Source organism: Triticum dicoccoides, chromosome 2B, assembly GCF_002162155.2.
Source record: "Triticum dicoccoides isolate Atlit2015 ecotype Zavitan chromosome 2B, WEW_v2.0, whole genome shotgun sequence".
NCBI lineage: Eukaryota > Viridiplantae > Streptophyta > Magnoliopsida > Poales > Poaceae > Triticum > Triticum dicoccoides.
This window is the reverse complement of record NC_041383.1, coordinates 561,887,747-561,901,487: the sequence shown is the minus strand read 5'-3', so window position 1 is coordinate 561,901,487 and position 13,741 is coordinate 561,887,747. Positions and strand designations below refer to the sequence as shown.

General features: G+C 42.1%; 2 protein-coding genes across 2 annotated transcripts in view; one reads left to right on the top strand and one right to left on the bottom strand.

The window, feature by feature from the left end:
- Window positions 1–20: 20 nt before the first annotated feature.
- Window positions 21–9,033, bottom strand: LOC119364855 (isocitrate dehydrogenase [NADP]-like). The gene is made up of 15 exons (XM_037630415.1): window positions 8,680–9,033; window positions 8,544–8,587; window positions 8,322–8,431; window positions 7,173–7,210; window positions 6,264–6,341; window positions 5,756–5,809; window positions 5,573–5,674; window positions 5,385–5,470; window positions 5,207–5,310; window positions 4,692–4,760; window positions 4,499–4,614; window positions 2,463–2,497; window positions 2,237–2,379; window positions 1,976–2,098; window positions 21–403 (listed from the first exon to the last, which is right to left on the bottom strand). The coding sequence occupies exons 1-15, from the start codon at window positions 8,912–8,914 to the stop codon at window positions 310–312; spliced, it is 1,431 nt and encodes a 476-aa protein (XP_037486312.1). The 5' UTR covers window positions 8,915–9,033; the 3' UTR covers window positions 21–309.
- Window positions 9,034–13,147: 4,114 nt separating this feature from the next.
- LOC119368013 (serine/threonine-protein kinase STY13-like) overlaps window positions 13,148–13,741 on the top strand; it is a 3,195-nt gene continuing 2,601 nt past the window's right edge. The window contains exon 1 of the mRNA XM_037633373.1: window positions 13,148–13,639. Coding sequence (XP_037489270.1) covers window positions 13,240–13,639 — 400 coding nt within the window. The 5' untranslated portion in view covers window positions 13,148–13,239. The remainder of the gene's footprint in view (window positions 13,640–13,741) is intronic.

The following is a 13,741-nucleotide window of genomic DNA, read 5'->3' as shown; positions in this document are numbered from 1 at the left end:
AATATCTAGAAAGACAAATATTTAGGAACGGAGGTAGTATATATTGAAGTCCATTCAAAGTCTTAACTTTAGCCTATGGACCATTATTTACCCAACAAACGCCCAAGGGATATGATCACATATAGCAGATTATTAACACGAAGTTCAGGCCTTACAAAAATTGCTTCCAGACAACGCAACTGGATCGGATCCACCATCTCATCATCTCAATCAAAATACGTGACGAATGTGCACAGCCATAGTGAATTTGAACCTGGTCCACCCAACTCCAGAGGCTTCCACAGAAATAACATATACACATGGTGGAAATTACAACGAGGCTGGTATCTGGATCTTTTCCCGCAGCTGCTGGGCTACAGCATCAATGAATTCTTCGGTGCTCAGATAATGCTCCCTTGTTACCCTAGCAACAACAATAGGGAGAAAACAGAATGACATGTTAATGTGTAACAGCAGGAAAGAAGCACAACAGGCCAAACAGAAGCAGCAAACAGTGGCAGCAAGATATTTGACACACTGCCACAAATAAATGTGATTTCTTGCATTTGAAGACATATTGGCCTGTTGACATAAAGTACCAGACAACTCAGAAAGACCATGATGCAATATACTCCCTCGTTCATTTTTGATGAGTAAATTTCTTGAAACTACGCATTGTGATAAAGTAGCAAAGAACAACGTTCTAGCTTATAAGTACCCTCTGTTCACAAATATAAGATGTTTTCGATATTTCAATATGGACTACATACAGACTGAAAGGAGTGAACAAACACACTAAAACGTGTCTATATACATCTGATTCAGAAAAAAGTTAGAACATCTTATATTTGTGAACGGGGGAAGTACCTAAAACTAAATCACATTTGTGTCATGGTTCTAGAAAACCACATTTTAGGATTTCAATGGAATTAACAGGCGTGGCTAGGAACAGTGATAAATCCATGATCGGGCCTGTTATGAAGTTCCACTAGTGCCGTTCATAATTGTGTGCGTGATGAGCTGGCTGTGCTATCAATTACATTCCATAGTAAATAGTGTGGTTCTTCCGGAAGAGTGGCGCAAGAAGCTGGTTTTACGAAACTTCTCACAAGATTTAGTACTTTCAAAAGAACTGTAGGTTTAAGAAATTTCTATAATCTTATTGAAAATTGTAAGGCGTGGATTCATAGTTAATATTATGTCCTGTCTTTTGGCCATTGTTTATGTCATCCTTTTCTTGAGCATTTACGCATGACAAACGACACAAATTATTCTCACTCATCTCTCCAAAGCACTAAATATAAGGGTAATTTAGTCAACTGTTTACTTCATGGAGGCTTGGAGGGTACTCTGACTAAATTATCCTGCAACAAAGTGCTTTGAAAAGAATGAGAGAGAACAATTTGTGTGGTTAATCATGCATAAATACTTCAGAAAAAAGAATAAAATAAGGAAGGGCAAAAAAAGAGAAAATAGCACTAATGATGCATGCACGCCTTATAGTTTTGAACAAGATTGCAAACAAAAAAAACTTACAAACGAATGGGGAGAGTACAAAACAAAAGACTAAAGGTTTCAGGAACATTCACCAAGATTTTAAAAATAAGTTTGAGAGAGGGGAGCAATTTTTTTGATGAACTGTTGTTTCTTGCAAATTCGGAACTGGGAATAAACACTGTAATCTGCCCCACCCACTCTCATGAGCTAGTGAAAGTGCTACTGTTAAGCAGTTAAAATTCTGGTGCCTATAAGAATATTCTGTCCATTGCAACAGCAATGAATTTTCTGTTTACCTTAGTCACTAATTATCCTCAATAAAATGCTACTGTATATTTTAGCTGTTTCATTGTTTTATTATTGTCAGTTTGAGATAATATGTTGTTGCTTACAATAATAATATCACTGTGCTTCCAGATCAATGAGTAACCACAAGGATATCAACCAAAAGTTTCTGAAACACCACAAAAACCGAAAACATATACATAAATCAGCTTACTTGGTGCCATGGCTAAGAAGTGCAAGATCCTTTGTCATTTTCCCAGATTCCACTGTTTCAACACATGCAGATTCAAGCTTCTGTGTGAAATCCAGCAGCCTATCATTATTATCCAGCTTTGCTCTAAACAGAGAATAAGTGGTTACTACATAGGCAGGGAAGAATGTGAAAACACTTGAGCTGATTATAAACAAAAGCAGAAGAAGATTCTAGATCTTCTAATTCAAGGGTAAATTTCATCGTCAACACTATTGTGATTACCTATGCTCTAGCCCACGAGTCCAAGCAAATATAGAAGCTATACTATTGGTACTCGTCTCCTGTCCCTTCTCATGTAACCTGAAATGTCTAGTGACAGTCCCATGAGCAGCCTCTGCCTCTAATGTCTTCCCATCAGAAGATAACTGTAGAAGAGGTGCTGTTTAGTTAGTGATCAAATACAATAACATAAATTCCACAGAAAAGCAAAAGGAATAGCATGACTTACCAGAACAGATGACATCAAACCCAGAGAACCAAAACCTGAAACAAGAACTCATCAACAAAAATAGATTGAATATAAAACATGAATGGCAGGACAAATCTATAATACCTAAATAGTTGATCCCCACTAAACCAATTATCTTGACATGCAGCCTAGCCACATCATCACACTTGCCACATCAGTGCTCAGTTTCAAACAACGGCGAGTTTTTTTATGGTAATCACGCACTAATTACTCCATGCTCCACGCGGCCCACCGGCAAAGCTGAACGTTTCTGCGACCTTATCTCTCCCTAATTAACTCCCCCAGTCCCCCACCGGTTGATTTGCACGGATCCTTCTATATATGGCAGAACATCTCCATCATCTCCCCAATTAACGCCCCTACCAACTAATTTTCCATGCCTCCTTTTATATTCTACGACAGATTATCTTCGTCTTGACGTCTTCTATGGCAGATTATCTTCGTCTTCTACACCGCCTCCTTTTATATTCTACGGCAGATTATCTTCGTCTTCTATGGCAGATTATCTTCATCTTCTACACCGAACAAATGCAAACTGGAGATGCGGACCTTCAGTGTGCGCCATGGAGAGGATGGTCATCAACTCATCATAAGTACTTGACGTCATGGCTCTACAAAAGCTCGAACCTGAAGAACCTGCATAGGATGGCCATCGCCGTATTCATCTGCAGGTACATCGACTCCTTTCCTAAGCAGAGCCGCGGCACCGCGTGGAACACCATGAACTTGAACGGCGACGCGCTGCGAAACCTGCCATTTTGTCAATGGTCGATCCACCGCTCAGGCCAGAAGCTAGGGTGTTGGGAGGCCCAATTGTAATCGATCTACCCCATGGACTAGGGCACGTCATTCACCATCCGTCAACATCTTGGTGTTGTTCTGGAGTACTGTTCCTTCGATGGTACCAATGACTTAGCCCCTGAGCCGGTAACTAATCCCTTACATTAATACATAATTATATCTCTCAAATTTACCTCGCGGGGATGTTAATTTTTCTTCATGCATGTATGTTACCGTCATACAAATTATAGTGCTGGGCGAAATTTGGAGTTCCTTATGTATCTCCCAGGCTCCCCCAGCCTCACGCAATCTGATTCATGTGAGGCTATTCCTATTACTCCATGGATCCATTCATAACCTTGCTCGACTATATTACTAATAGTGAGGTTATCCTACATGGTTTCCTGATTGTTTTTTGCCAGGCGCATAGATGAATGAGTCTCTGTATTATTTTCTATCTGAACGATGCATGGTCATTAGTTATTCCTCTAGATCGTCATCTAATTGTGCTATGTAATTTAGTGCGCATGCTGCTTTGTAGGGAGGTGCTTACTAAATCCACACAAGCTTTGAAGCCCTGGATTGAAACGAGGAGCATAATTAGTTTTCTCTATTAAGCATTTGATAACTCAGGTGGTGCTATTTCCACTGAACTGTTTAAAATTTGATTGATGGTGCCCTTGCCAATTGCCTTAATGCTTCCCGCTCTAAACTTATGTAGCACCTACTTGGCTATAATTCCCGCTCTAAAATGCAGAAGGTTGATGTGATTTACAACAGGAGTCACACACAATATCTCCACAATATACCATAAGTATCTCAGAACGAAAATCTGTACATAACCTTTCATATCGTCTCCATTTTAGAATCTTCGTATTAATGTGTATATACACATTGGTTTGTATGTAAATTATATGAGATTAATTATGTCATACCACTATATTTAATAAAAATATCACATGATGCACATTTTGCTATCTTTATAATTACACTCCTAGAACTGTGTCTACTTCAGTTTTTTCATCCTAAGATCATACATCTACTATGCAAACAAATGTATTCAATTTATTTCGTATCATATGTGTAGGACTCAGAGTTCCCGCAGCAACGCGCGGGGCGTCATCTAGTTCATAGTATTAAGCAAGCGTGGTGGCTAACATCATCATGCAGCTTCAGAAAATCTAGAACTCCTTAATTATACTGTGTTGCAAGATCAGGAAGAAAACAATGCAAACCTTGAGCAAGGAAGTCACTTTGAACATCTCCATCATAGTTTTTACATGCCCAGACATATCCACCCTCGCTTTTCACAGCATATGCCACCATGTCATCAATCAACCGGTGTTCATACCTGCATGAATCATGTAGGATCGAATGTAATTTAAGTAGAACTTTACTGATCCAAATCTGGTATAAATTAGCACTAACCATATTGAGTTTTCCTCAAACTTCTCCTTCCAATTTTCTTCATATACCTCCTGAAAGATGTCCTTGAATCTATGGACATTTCAAATTTGTACATGTCAAGTTGGGACTGCTGTATGACAATATGATTAACTGCAAGATTATACTTTTGAAACGCCATCAGAGAAACAAAAAGAAACCACTTGTACTATATATAAACAAGTCTGCACATTCAACGGAAATTATAAGGTTAACGAGAATAGTAAAGATACAGGTTACGAGAGTAGCCTATCATCTTCCAGTTTATTAGAAATTTAGAATAATCACTTCACCTACCAATAAGACCTCATCAGAGCACAACAATGAAACCCCATGGCAACTGGATAACTAGTACAATCACAGTTAAGACTTAAGAGTGCAGCATGAAACAGAGTATATAAGAGCATTGAAGAGACTGGTTGGTAGTCCTCGCAACAAAAAAGTGCTTAATGACTCTGGCACAATAAAAATATATCGTAAATAATGGTCATTCCAGATACCTGCCATCATATTTTTTTAGTATTGTGTTCTTGGTGCTCAGATAAAGAGGCCATTTCTTGGACAGGGCCATTGCCATTGATGACTCAGCAAATGCCCTAATAGACTAAAAGAAAGAGCAGAAATTAGCAGAGCTCCCAAGAGAAGAATAGAGTCATGAAATCTAGTTCGCTATCATACCTCATCCACATTATACATTGCTAATGCGACTCCAGGCCCTTTGAAATCATAAACATTTAGCTCCACCGGCTCAGCTCCATCAGGCACTGATTTTCAGCAAAAGAAAGGAGTAGATGAACAAAGGTACAATAGAAGCTTTGATATTAATAGAAAAATTAATAATTAAATGACACGCCAATGGAGCTCACCATAAACCATCTTAAGCTTTCCTGGACCATTAATAATCATATCGGTAGCTCGATACTGGTCTCCAAATGCATGTCTTCCTATGCAAATGGGCTTCTTCCAACCTTCAAAACAAGGTTCCTTCCTTTAATTTGGAAACTTTATTATTTGCTATCATAACCATAATTTCACATATCCGCTCTTACCAGTAAGTATCCGTGGAATATTTTTACACAAGATAGGCTCCCGGAAAACAGTTCCTGTGTGTCATAGTGAAAATGTGAAAGGCAAAGTTAATGGTCATGATCCAGACTATCAATTATATTCTTGGAAGTATGTTTTGTACTTCTTTGTTCAAAGATTATTACTAATACTTTTCATACTATTGTTCCTTTGTGATACCTATGGAAATATCCTGTGGCATTCCATGTTTAGGATGTTACTGTGATATGTATAAACAAATTGACTTCGATAGTTACTTGTAACACTGCAAAAACGTCAAGAAGCCTACCAAAATTTTCAAATGCTACTATGAGCAAATTCTTACAATCTACTCCCTCCGTCCCATAATATAAGACCTTATTATGTCATAAGGTCTTATATTATGGGACGGAGGGAGTAACATTTATAGATTGCCTACCAATTTGGTTCCATATTATTTCATCCAGTAACTACAACACCAAAGGCAACTCAAAGAGAGAGAGATGAACAAACCATTTAGGATGTTCCTTATGGTGCCATTTGGGCTCCTCCACATTGACTTGAGCTTGAACTCTTTGACTCTTGTTTCATCTGCATATAAACACAGAAAAAAGACATTAATCCAACAAAAGGAATGTGTTCACGTTCTTATAAACTGTTCAGATGCACTCAATCAAACTATAGGCACAACGTATCAAACTTCACCATATATGCTCTTCAGCCCATAAAGAAAGTTAAATAATTGAACAAATACACTTACCTATGTGTTTACATCTAACGGATGCAGTACTCTAAGTTAGTAACACAAAATGTAACAGGCAAACAATGCAAAACAAAAGGCATAGAAGATTAAGTTTCACTAACGGATTCAATTCACCTTACAATAGACAAACAATTAGTCCCATACTTATATATGATGTTCTCATTGGAAACTTAGTGAATAAGTATTTGATAGAGAGTCCATAAGCATAAGGGACAATCACTCGATCAGCAATTCAGCACCATGAAAAAAGGTGACATTATAAGAAATGGTGTAAGCCAAAACAAAAGGCCGATACCATCTTCATTAACAGATTGGATAATCCAAACAAGTATTTCCAAATTATATCTCATTTTTGTTGTTCCTCTTGCAATTTATGTCAATAGGTAGTCACTTCCAAAGAACACATCTTATTGTGGTTCTAGACATTCAGGTTAGTATCAAACCATATGTGATCAGCATTCTCATAAATATTTTAAGGTCATGTAAGCCAGCTGATTAGCAAGAAAAGTACAGGCAAGTATGGATAGGCATGTGCCAGGAGCATGCAGGCATTTGACGAAAAACTTAAAAATAAATGTACAAATTAAGCCATGAAATGCATGCATTTTATCACCAAAAAAGAAAAATTAATATGGGATATCAAAGTTAAAGGACTCTACCAGGAGTAATTGTAGCACACTTAACAGCAACATTATACCTGTTGAGAACAGAGAAAAGAGATCGGTAGAGATGAGAAAAGAATGTAAAAACATATTCTTCAAATATGTAAAATATAAAATCCTAGAGCTACACTTTGAACAAGGAAATGCAAATTTATGAAACAAAACTACGATTACCATCACAGTAGAAGAATAAACAGTTTTAGCCTGGAAAACCATCAGTAAAAGGATATGTCATAACTTATTCTGCTTATCCTCTTAATGAAAAGATGTGCAAACATCTCAGGTCAACAAAAAATATGCAATCTCTAAAAAATTCGTTGCATATGAAACTGTGCAACCCCAAATCACAAGCAAAATGGCAGGAAACGAAGAACAAAAGATCCAACACCTTGCTGTGAAGGGGAACCATGAGTGTATGTGACTTGTGACATAGCTATTATGCACAATATTGTCATCCTGGAAACCATTTCCCCATGCATATGGCATACATATGAAGAAATAGCCTTGTCAATGCTTGTTTGAAGGGTGGAATTAGTTGGCTAGGGAAAATTGGGCACATGCAAATCAGAATATATCCAATAAATGGTTCTCATTAAGCCGCTTGTTTGAACATAAGTGAGCCAAGTCAAGTTTTTAAAACAACTTGAATGAGCCAATTCCGTGGAAAAGGGGACAAGTTAAATCCATCAGGTAGACAGGTACTGCCTGATAGCAAACCAAAGTTTGCCAAGGGCATTACAAAATTGACGCAATCAAATTAGTCATTCAACTACCGGAAGTGATCCATTTCATTTCAACAGAAGTATCCTGGTCATCATCAATACTTGCAGCTACTAGAAACCTACCAAGCAACATCTCCAAAATTTGACACATGAATGCCAAATGGAGAATTCAAATTCTTCATCCAAAATGCTAAGAAGTCGCTGACATGAGGGATTCAATCAAATACTCCCTCCGTTCACAAATATAAGATGTTCTAATTTTCTTTTGAATCGGATGTCTATAGACACGTTTTAGTGTGTTTGTTCACTAATTTCAGTCCGTATGTAGCCTATATTGAAATGTTCAAAACATCTTATGTTTGTGAACAGAGGGAGCATATTATAACTGAGGGCAGAAACAGGGAAAGGGGATAAGTATACTTACTTCAAAGTAGCCTCGGCACTCTCGACAGTGACCTTATCATCAGTGGCATCCCGATTGAGCACCCCAAGGTCGAAGTACTTAACATCCAGGTCCAGGTACGGGAAGATAAGCTGCACACAACCCCATGATCCACTCGCATCAGGGAACAAACTGAACTAGCTCTAACTAGTTTACAGCACTAGTGATAAAAAAAACTGCGAGGATCAAAGCAAAATTGCGCACCTTATCCTTTATCATCTTCCATATTACCCGCGTCATCTCGTCGCCTGAAACACAAAAAACGCAATCCACTCGCATGTTTAGTAGTACCGCTGAAGATGGGGAAGGAAGGAGGAGGTGCGACGACGAGGAAACGCACCGTCCATCTCGACGATGGGGTTGTTGACCTTGATTCGGTGCTGCTCGGCCACCGCGGCGGCGGCATAGCAGCGGAGCGAGGCGGCGCGGAACGAGCGGCCGCCCGGGGCGGAGAGGCACGCGAGCGAGGAGGGGAGGCGGCCTCGGGCGGGGTTTAGCAGGAGGGCTTTGGTCGCGGCGGAAGCGGAGAGGGGAGCCATGGCGAGAAGGCGGCGGGGCAGGAGCAGGTGGCGCATAATCCCACCACCCGCCTGCGAAATCGAGGGGTGTGGGGGCAGCTCCCGTCGCGCGTGACAGACCGCCGATGTGGGCGCGACGGCGGCTGGAAGACGAGAGGAGAAATTGGATCTTGGTCGAGCGGAGAGGGGCGACTGGAGCGGCCTTGGTCGAGCCGGACGAAAGAGATGGGCCACTAGCCCGCGTGCCTGGCACGTCGGCCATGCCCGGGCTGCGAGCCCAGGCCCACGTGCCGGCCCGGCCCGGCACGGTTAGGACATACTTATTGTTTAGAGGCTTTTAACCTCCTGTTTGTCGCGCTGCAATTCCCATTCAATTGTCGCGTCTATCTTAATTAAAGGAAATAGGGGAGATGGCTCTTAGTTTTGCTTTCTAATCGGTTCACTACGCCGGGAGAACCGATATCAATCAGTTACTGCACTCTTGAGGGGGCGGATAGTTGGATTAATAGAAGCCAAGACATTCTTGTAAGTTGTAAGGCTGGTCATAGTGGGGAGTAACTTAGACTAGTAACATGCATATGTTACTAGTCTATGTTACTACCTCTATAGTGCATGATATCATAGATTAGTATCATAGGTGGTCTCATTTATTGCCATGCATGACACATAGTAGCATCACATTTATTATGTTACGGTATTTACCTATGTTACTATAAGACCTCTCCCAATGCATTGGTGCTAAAGTGGGGTGCTAAATGCATTAAAATGCTTAGCAACTAATGTCCCCAATGCATCGGTGCTTAGGTTTTGTAGCTAAGCCTTCTCTATTTAATTGTTTAGTAATAAAACTCATTCATGTATTGGTTGGTAGTCTTTTTGTCTAGGTTCACGTGCTTAGCATTGGTTTTTGTTGGGGTCATCATAATCCTCTCTCTCCTCTTTAATTGCTTTGCCACATCATTTTTCTGCCTATGTGGTATCCTTAGCACCTGTACACTGTGGAGCACTGGGAAGGGCCTAATTATCTCTCTCTTCCCAAGTGCACGATACTACTTATGTACCCCCACTATGGCCAGCCTAACTAGCATGCAGGCTTATTTTTACCAGATCGCAGTTCCTATTTATCACGTAGATCAATGGTAGTCAACAAAATGCCCAACGGTCGATGCCTGAATTTGGGTTGGCCCAAGTAATGCAACCTACCACTTCCGGTTTGGGGAACTTTCTAGACCGGATTTTTTAATTTCTTTCATTTTTCTCCTTTCCTTTTTATTTTCTTATTTCCTTTTTTGTTTCTATTTTTAAGTTCATTTCTTCATTTGCTTTAATTTTATATTTTTATTTCCATTTTATCTTTTTCTTTTCTTTTTCAATTTGTGAACATATTTTTAATTAGTGAACCTTTTTCAAAATCCTGCACATTCTTTTAAATTTTGAAAATTGTGAATTTTTCCAAATTAAAAAAATCACAGCACGATTTTTTTTAAAATTTGCTAACAATTTCTACAAATTCACAACATTTTTCGAAATTATGAATTTTTTTTGCAAATAGATGAACATATTTCAAAATCGTGAACTTTTTTTGAATTTACAAATATTTCTTTGCGAATTCATGAACATTTTTTGAAATCAATAATATTTTTCGGATTCACGAACATTTATACAAGTCACGAACATTTTTTGAAATCTTGCACTTTTTTTTGAATTAACGAACATTACTTTACAAACTCACAGACACTTTTTGAAATACGAGCATTTTTTGAATTTTCAATTTTTTTACAAGTCATGAACATTTTTCAAAATCATGAACATTTTTTACCAATTCACAAAAATCATTTGAAATTCATGAATTTTGAAACTGATGAGAGAAAAAAATGAATTCAGGAGATTTTTTTAAGCTGATGAACATTTTTTGAATTTAAGAACATTTTTTGATTCACAAACATTTTTTCAAAAACACAAAAAAATATTGAATTCAAGAACATTTTTTGATCTCACAAACATTTTCTGAATTCAATAATATTTTTTAATTCATGAATATTTGGAAATTTAGTTTTTGATTGAAATCCTGAACATTTTGTAATGAAAAAAACAGACAAAAAATAAATAAATAAACAGGGGTACCTGCACGTGGACCAGCCTGAAAGCATGCGCTCGAGGGAGGTGTGCGCGTTTTCCACCGCGCAGGTCGATGAATAAGAGGTCCCTGATCGGATTCTAGTTCCTCAATTCGATGAAAAGGAGAAAAATGTTGCATAGCCCTAACTACGAGATATGGCCATATGGGGAGGAGACATTGGAGCACAAGCGAGGAATTTTAGTTCGACGAGGTGGGCCTCAAGTACTAATTCGAATAGAATTGTGTTTCCGTGAGTCAAGATATAAGGAGAGAGTCCGTGGACACGGATGTGGGAGCCGCCCATCCAACGCTACCCGCATAAACTTCAAACCATATCTCAACAGATCGGACGAAATTCATGCAAAACGGCTGATTTTCATATAAACCAGACTACATTCCTTACAATTCGGACATTCTTCATTAAGAAAGGTGGCCGGACCTAAACCTATCATATGGCGGCGCCCATCGTCCACTTCCTTTGTATTTCGCACCGGCAACCACGTCCTCCATCTGCCGTCTTCATGAGCGGCAGCGGGTTTCAAGACAAGGTGGAGTCTCCACTTCCAGCGGGAAGAGTAGAACATGGAAGACTGACCAGCCCACTTGGGACACAATGCGCTGGCGCCTCTCATGCCCTACTCATCCTCGGGAGGAGTCTCTGACTTGTCCGTGACCGGTGCTGGTGAACGTGAGGTCGATGATGGATGTGGACAGTCCGTCACTGTCCACCTGCCACATGCGCCCTCGAAAGTTGGACGGCGGTGTGTAAGGCGCGCAGCTAGAGAGGTTCTCGACTTCTCGTCCTCGACCACCTGCTCGCCAACGCGTGTGCAGCCGCATCATCGTCCGGCTGCGCCGCCTTTGCGTTTGCGAGCGGCGCCTTGAGCACGCGCAACCTCGTAGAGCGCTCGCTGCTCCGCAGCGAAGTTTGGGTTCGTCGTGGTCATGGCGGCCACGTCCTCCTCGCTTGTGCCCTCGTCGTAGATTTGGCCCTCCGCCAGCCAGTGCAGCTCAAGGAGGAACATGGTGTACCGCTGCTCCTTCTGCATCTGTTGGAACACCAACCTACGGCGACTCCTCCTCCGCCATGGCCACGTCGAAGTGCGCCTGCACCAGCTCCATGGTCAAGCCTGCATGCATAGGGGCGGTGTCCAGCGCGGTGTCGTCGTCGGAGCCCGTTTCCATCGTAAGGTCATCGTCGTCGGAGACCTCAGGCGAGTTGGTCGGCATGCCGTGCTCGATCCGCAGGGCGACGGTGGGTTTGCTAAGCGGTTGCAAGGGCGGCTACCTCCTGATTTTACACATAGCGCTAGTGCTTGCGGTCATGGTCGATGTGATGCAAGGACGGAGGATGTGGAGTGGATGTGTTGTGATGTGGAGTTTAACCGGGTGTAGCCCCCTTTACATAGTGGATTCCGATGAGGCCAAGCATCTGGTGCGTCAATGCGCGACGCTGGAGTTGCCTCCTCGGCCAACGAGCCTGCTTAATGGTGGCATATGAACGGACGAGCATTGAACAGGCGTGGTAGATATCCGTCATGTCTCGTACAGTAAACGTCTATCGGGCATTGAACAGGTGTGAACACCGAGGATGCGGCGGGGGCGGCGTGCTCGGCTGTCGTGTTGCTTCAATGCCGGCGCCAGTGAGAGGTCGTGTCCGCTGTGGGCCGGTGTCAATGCGGAGAGGCCGCTCTACATCAGCATAAACGTGGGCAGTTGGCGCCAGACGGGAAGCACGTGGGTGAGGGAGGAGGGTTTAGGGTGGGCCAGGTTAGTCAAGGCGCAGGCGTGGCAGCGGCCCAGACGCTCGCAAAGCCCCCTCCTTCATTTTGTCCCCGGTTTGCGAGGAAAAAACGTTTCCAGACCAGCCTGCGGATCGATGTAGAACCATATTGGATGGCAAAACATGTTTGAACCGTGCAATCCGGATGATTGGGACGGTTTGAGAGTCGGTGTTGGAGATATATATCTATACAGAACAAGTCGTACGGACACTCGAGTCGTAGTCGTATGTGCATTGATCTCCTATAAAACAAACTACCCGTCCAAAAAAAGCCTGCATTATCGGGCGGGGCTCTTATGTTTTTTCAAAGGATCGGGCGGGACTCTTGATCCCACGCGTTATATATAGCGGCATGTTGTTACGTGGACGTGGAATATACTTCCGAACTTAAAAATCTCGCAAGTCGTTATCGATCTCCTCGGCAACCTCGACCTGCAGCGAGCTAGGCGCCTAGCGGCTAAACCTAAAACCCCGACCTCGATGGCGGCGGAGGGAGAGGTGTCGGGAACAGTCGATACCGCCGACGTGATGAAGATGGACGAGAAGGAGAAAACTGGAACCCTCGATGCCGCCTACGTGATGAAGGTAGATGAGAAGGAGAAAACCGTGGCGGTGCGCTCGGGGTTTCTCGGCGGCGGCGGCGGCAAGGAGGAGACCTACACCCGGGCCGACATGATCGACCTCGAGAACCTAGACGTCGAGAAGCAGAGGGAGTCCATCGCCAAGACTCTGGCTCTTGAGAAGCAGCGCCACAAGGACAAGGATCAGCCCATGGCGCCCTGGGAGATCGACCTCGCGAAGCTGGAGGTCCACCACCGGATAGCGCCTGGGACCTTCGGCTGTGTGTACCGCGCCACCTACGACGGCAAGGACGTCCTAGGTATGAACTACTGCGATTTTGTCTATCGACGCTCCTCCGACGCCGTTTTAATGTCCGTGCATGCATAATAAAACTATGAAACAAGCGTTGGTTTAGGCTCGG

Bases quoted from the DNA above. Each gene is read 5' to 3' on its own strand.
- LOC119364855 (XM_037630415.1), bottom strand. From the start codon at position 8,914: ATGCGCCACCTGCTCCTGCCCCGCCGCCTTCTCGCCATGGCTCCCCTC. The intron at 8,588-8,679 runs GTGCGTTTCCTC...TTTGTGTTTCAG, and splicing joins CCCCATCGTCGAGATGGACG to GCGACGAGATGACGCGGGTA. The intron at 6,342-7,172 runs GTAGAGTCCTTT...GTTTATATGCAG, and splicing joins GTGTGCTACAATTACTCCTG to ATGAAACAAGAGTCAAAGAG.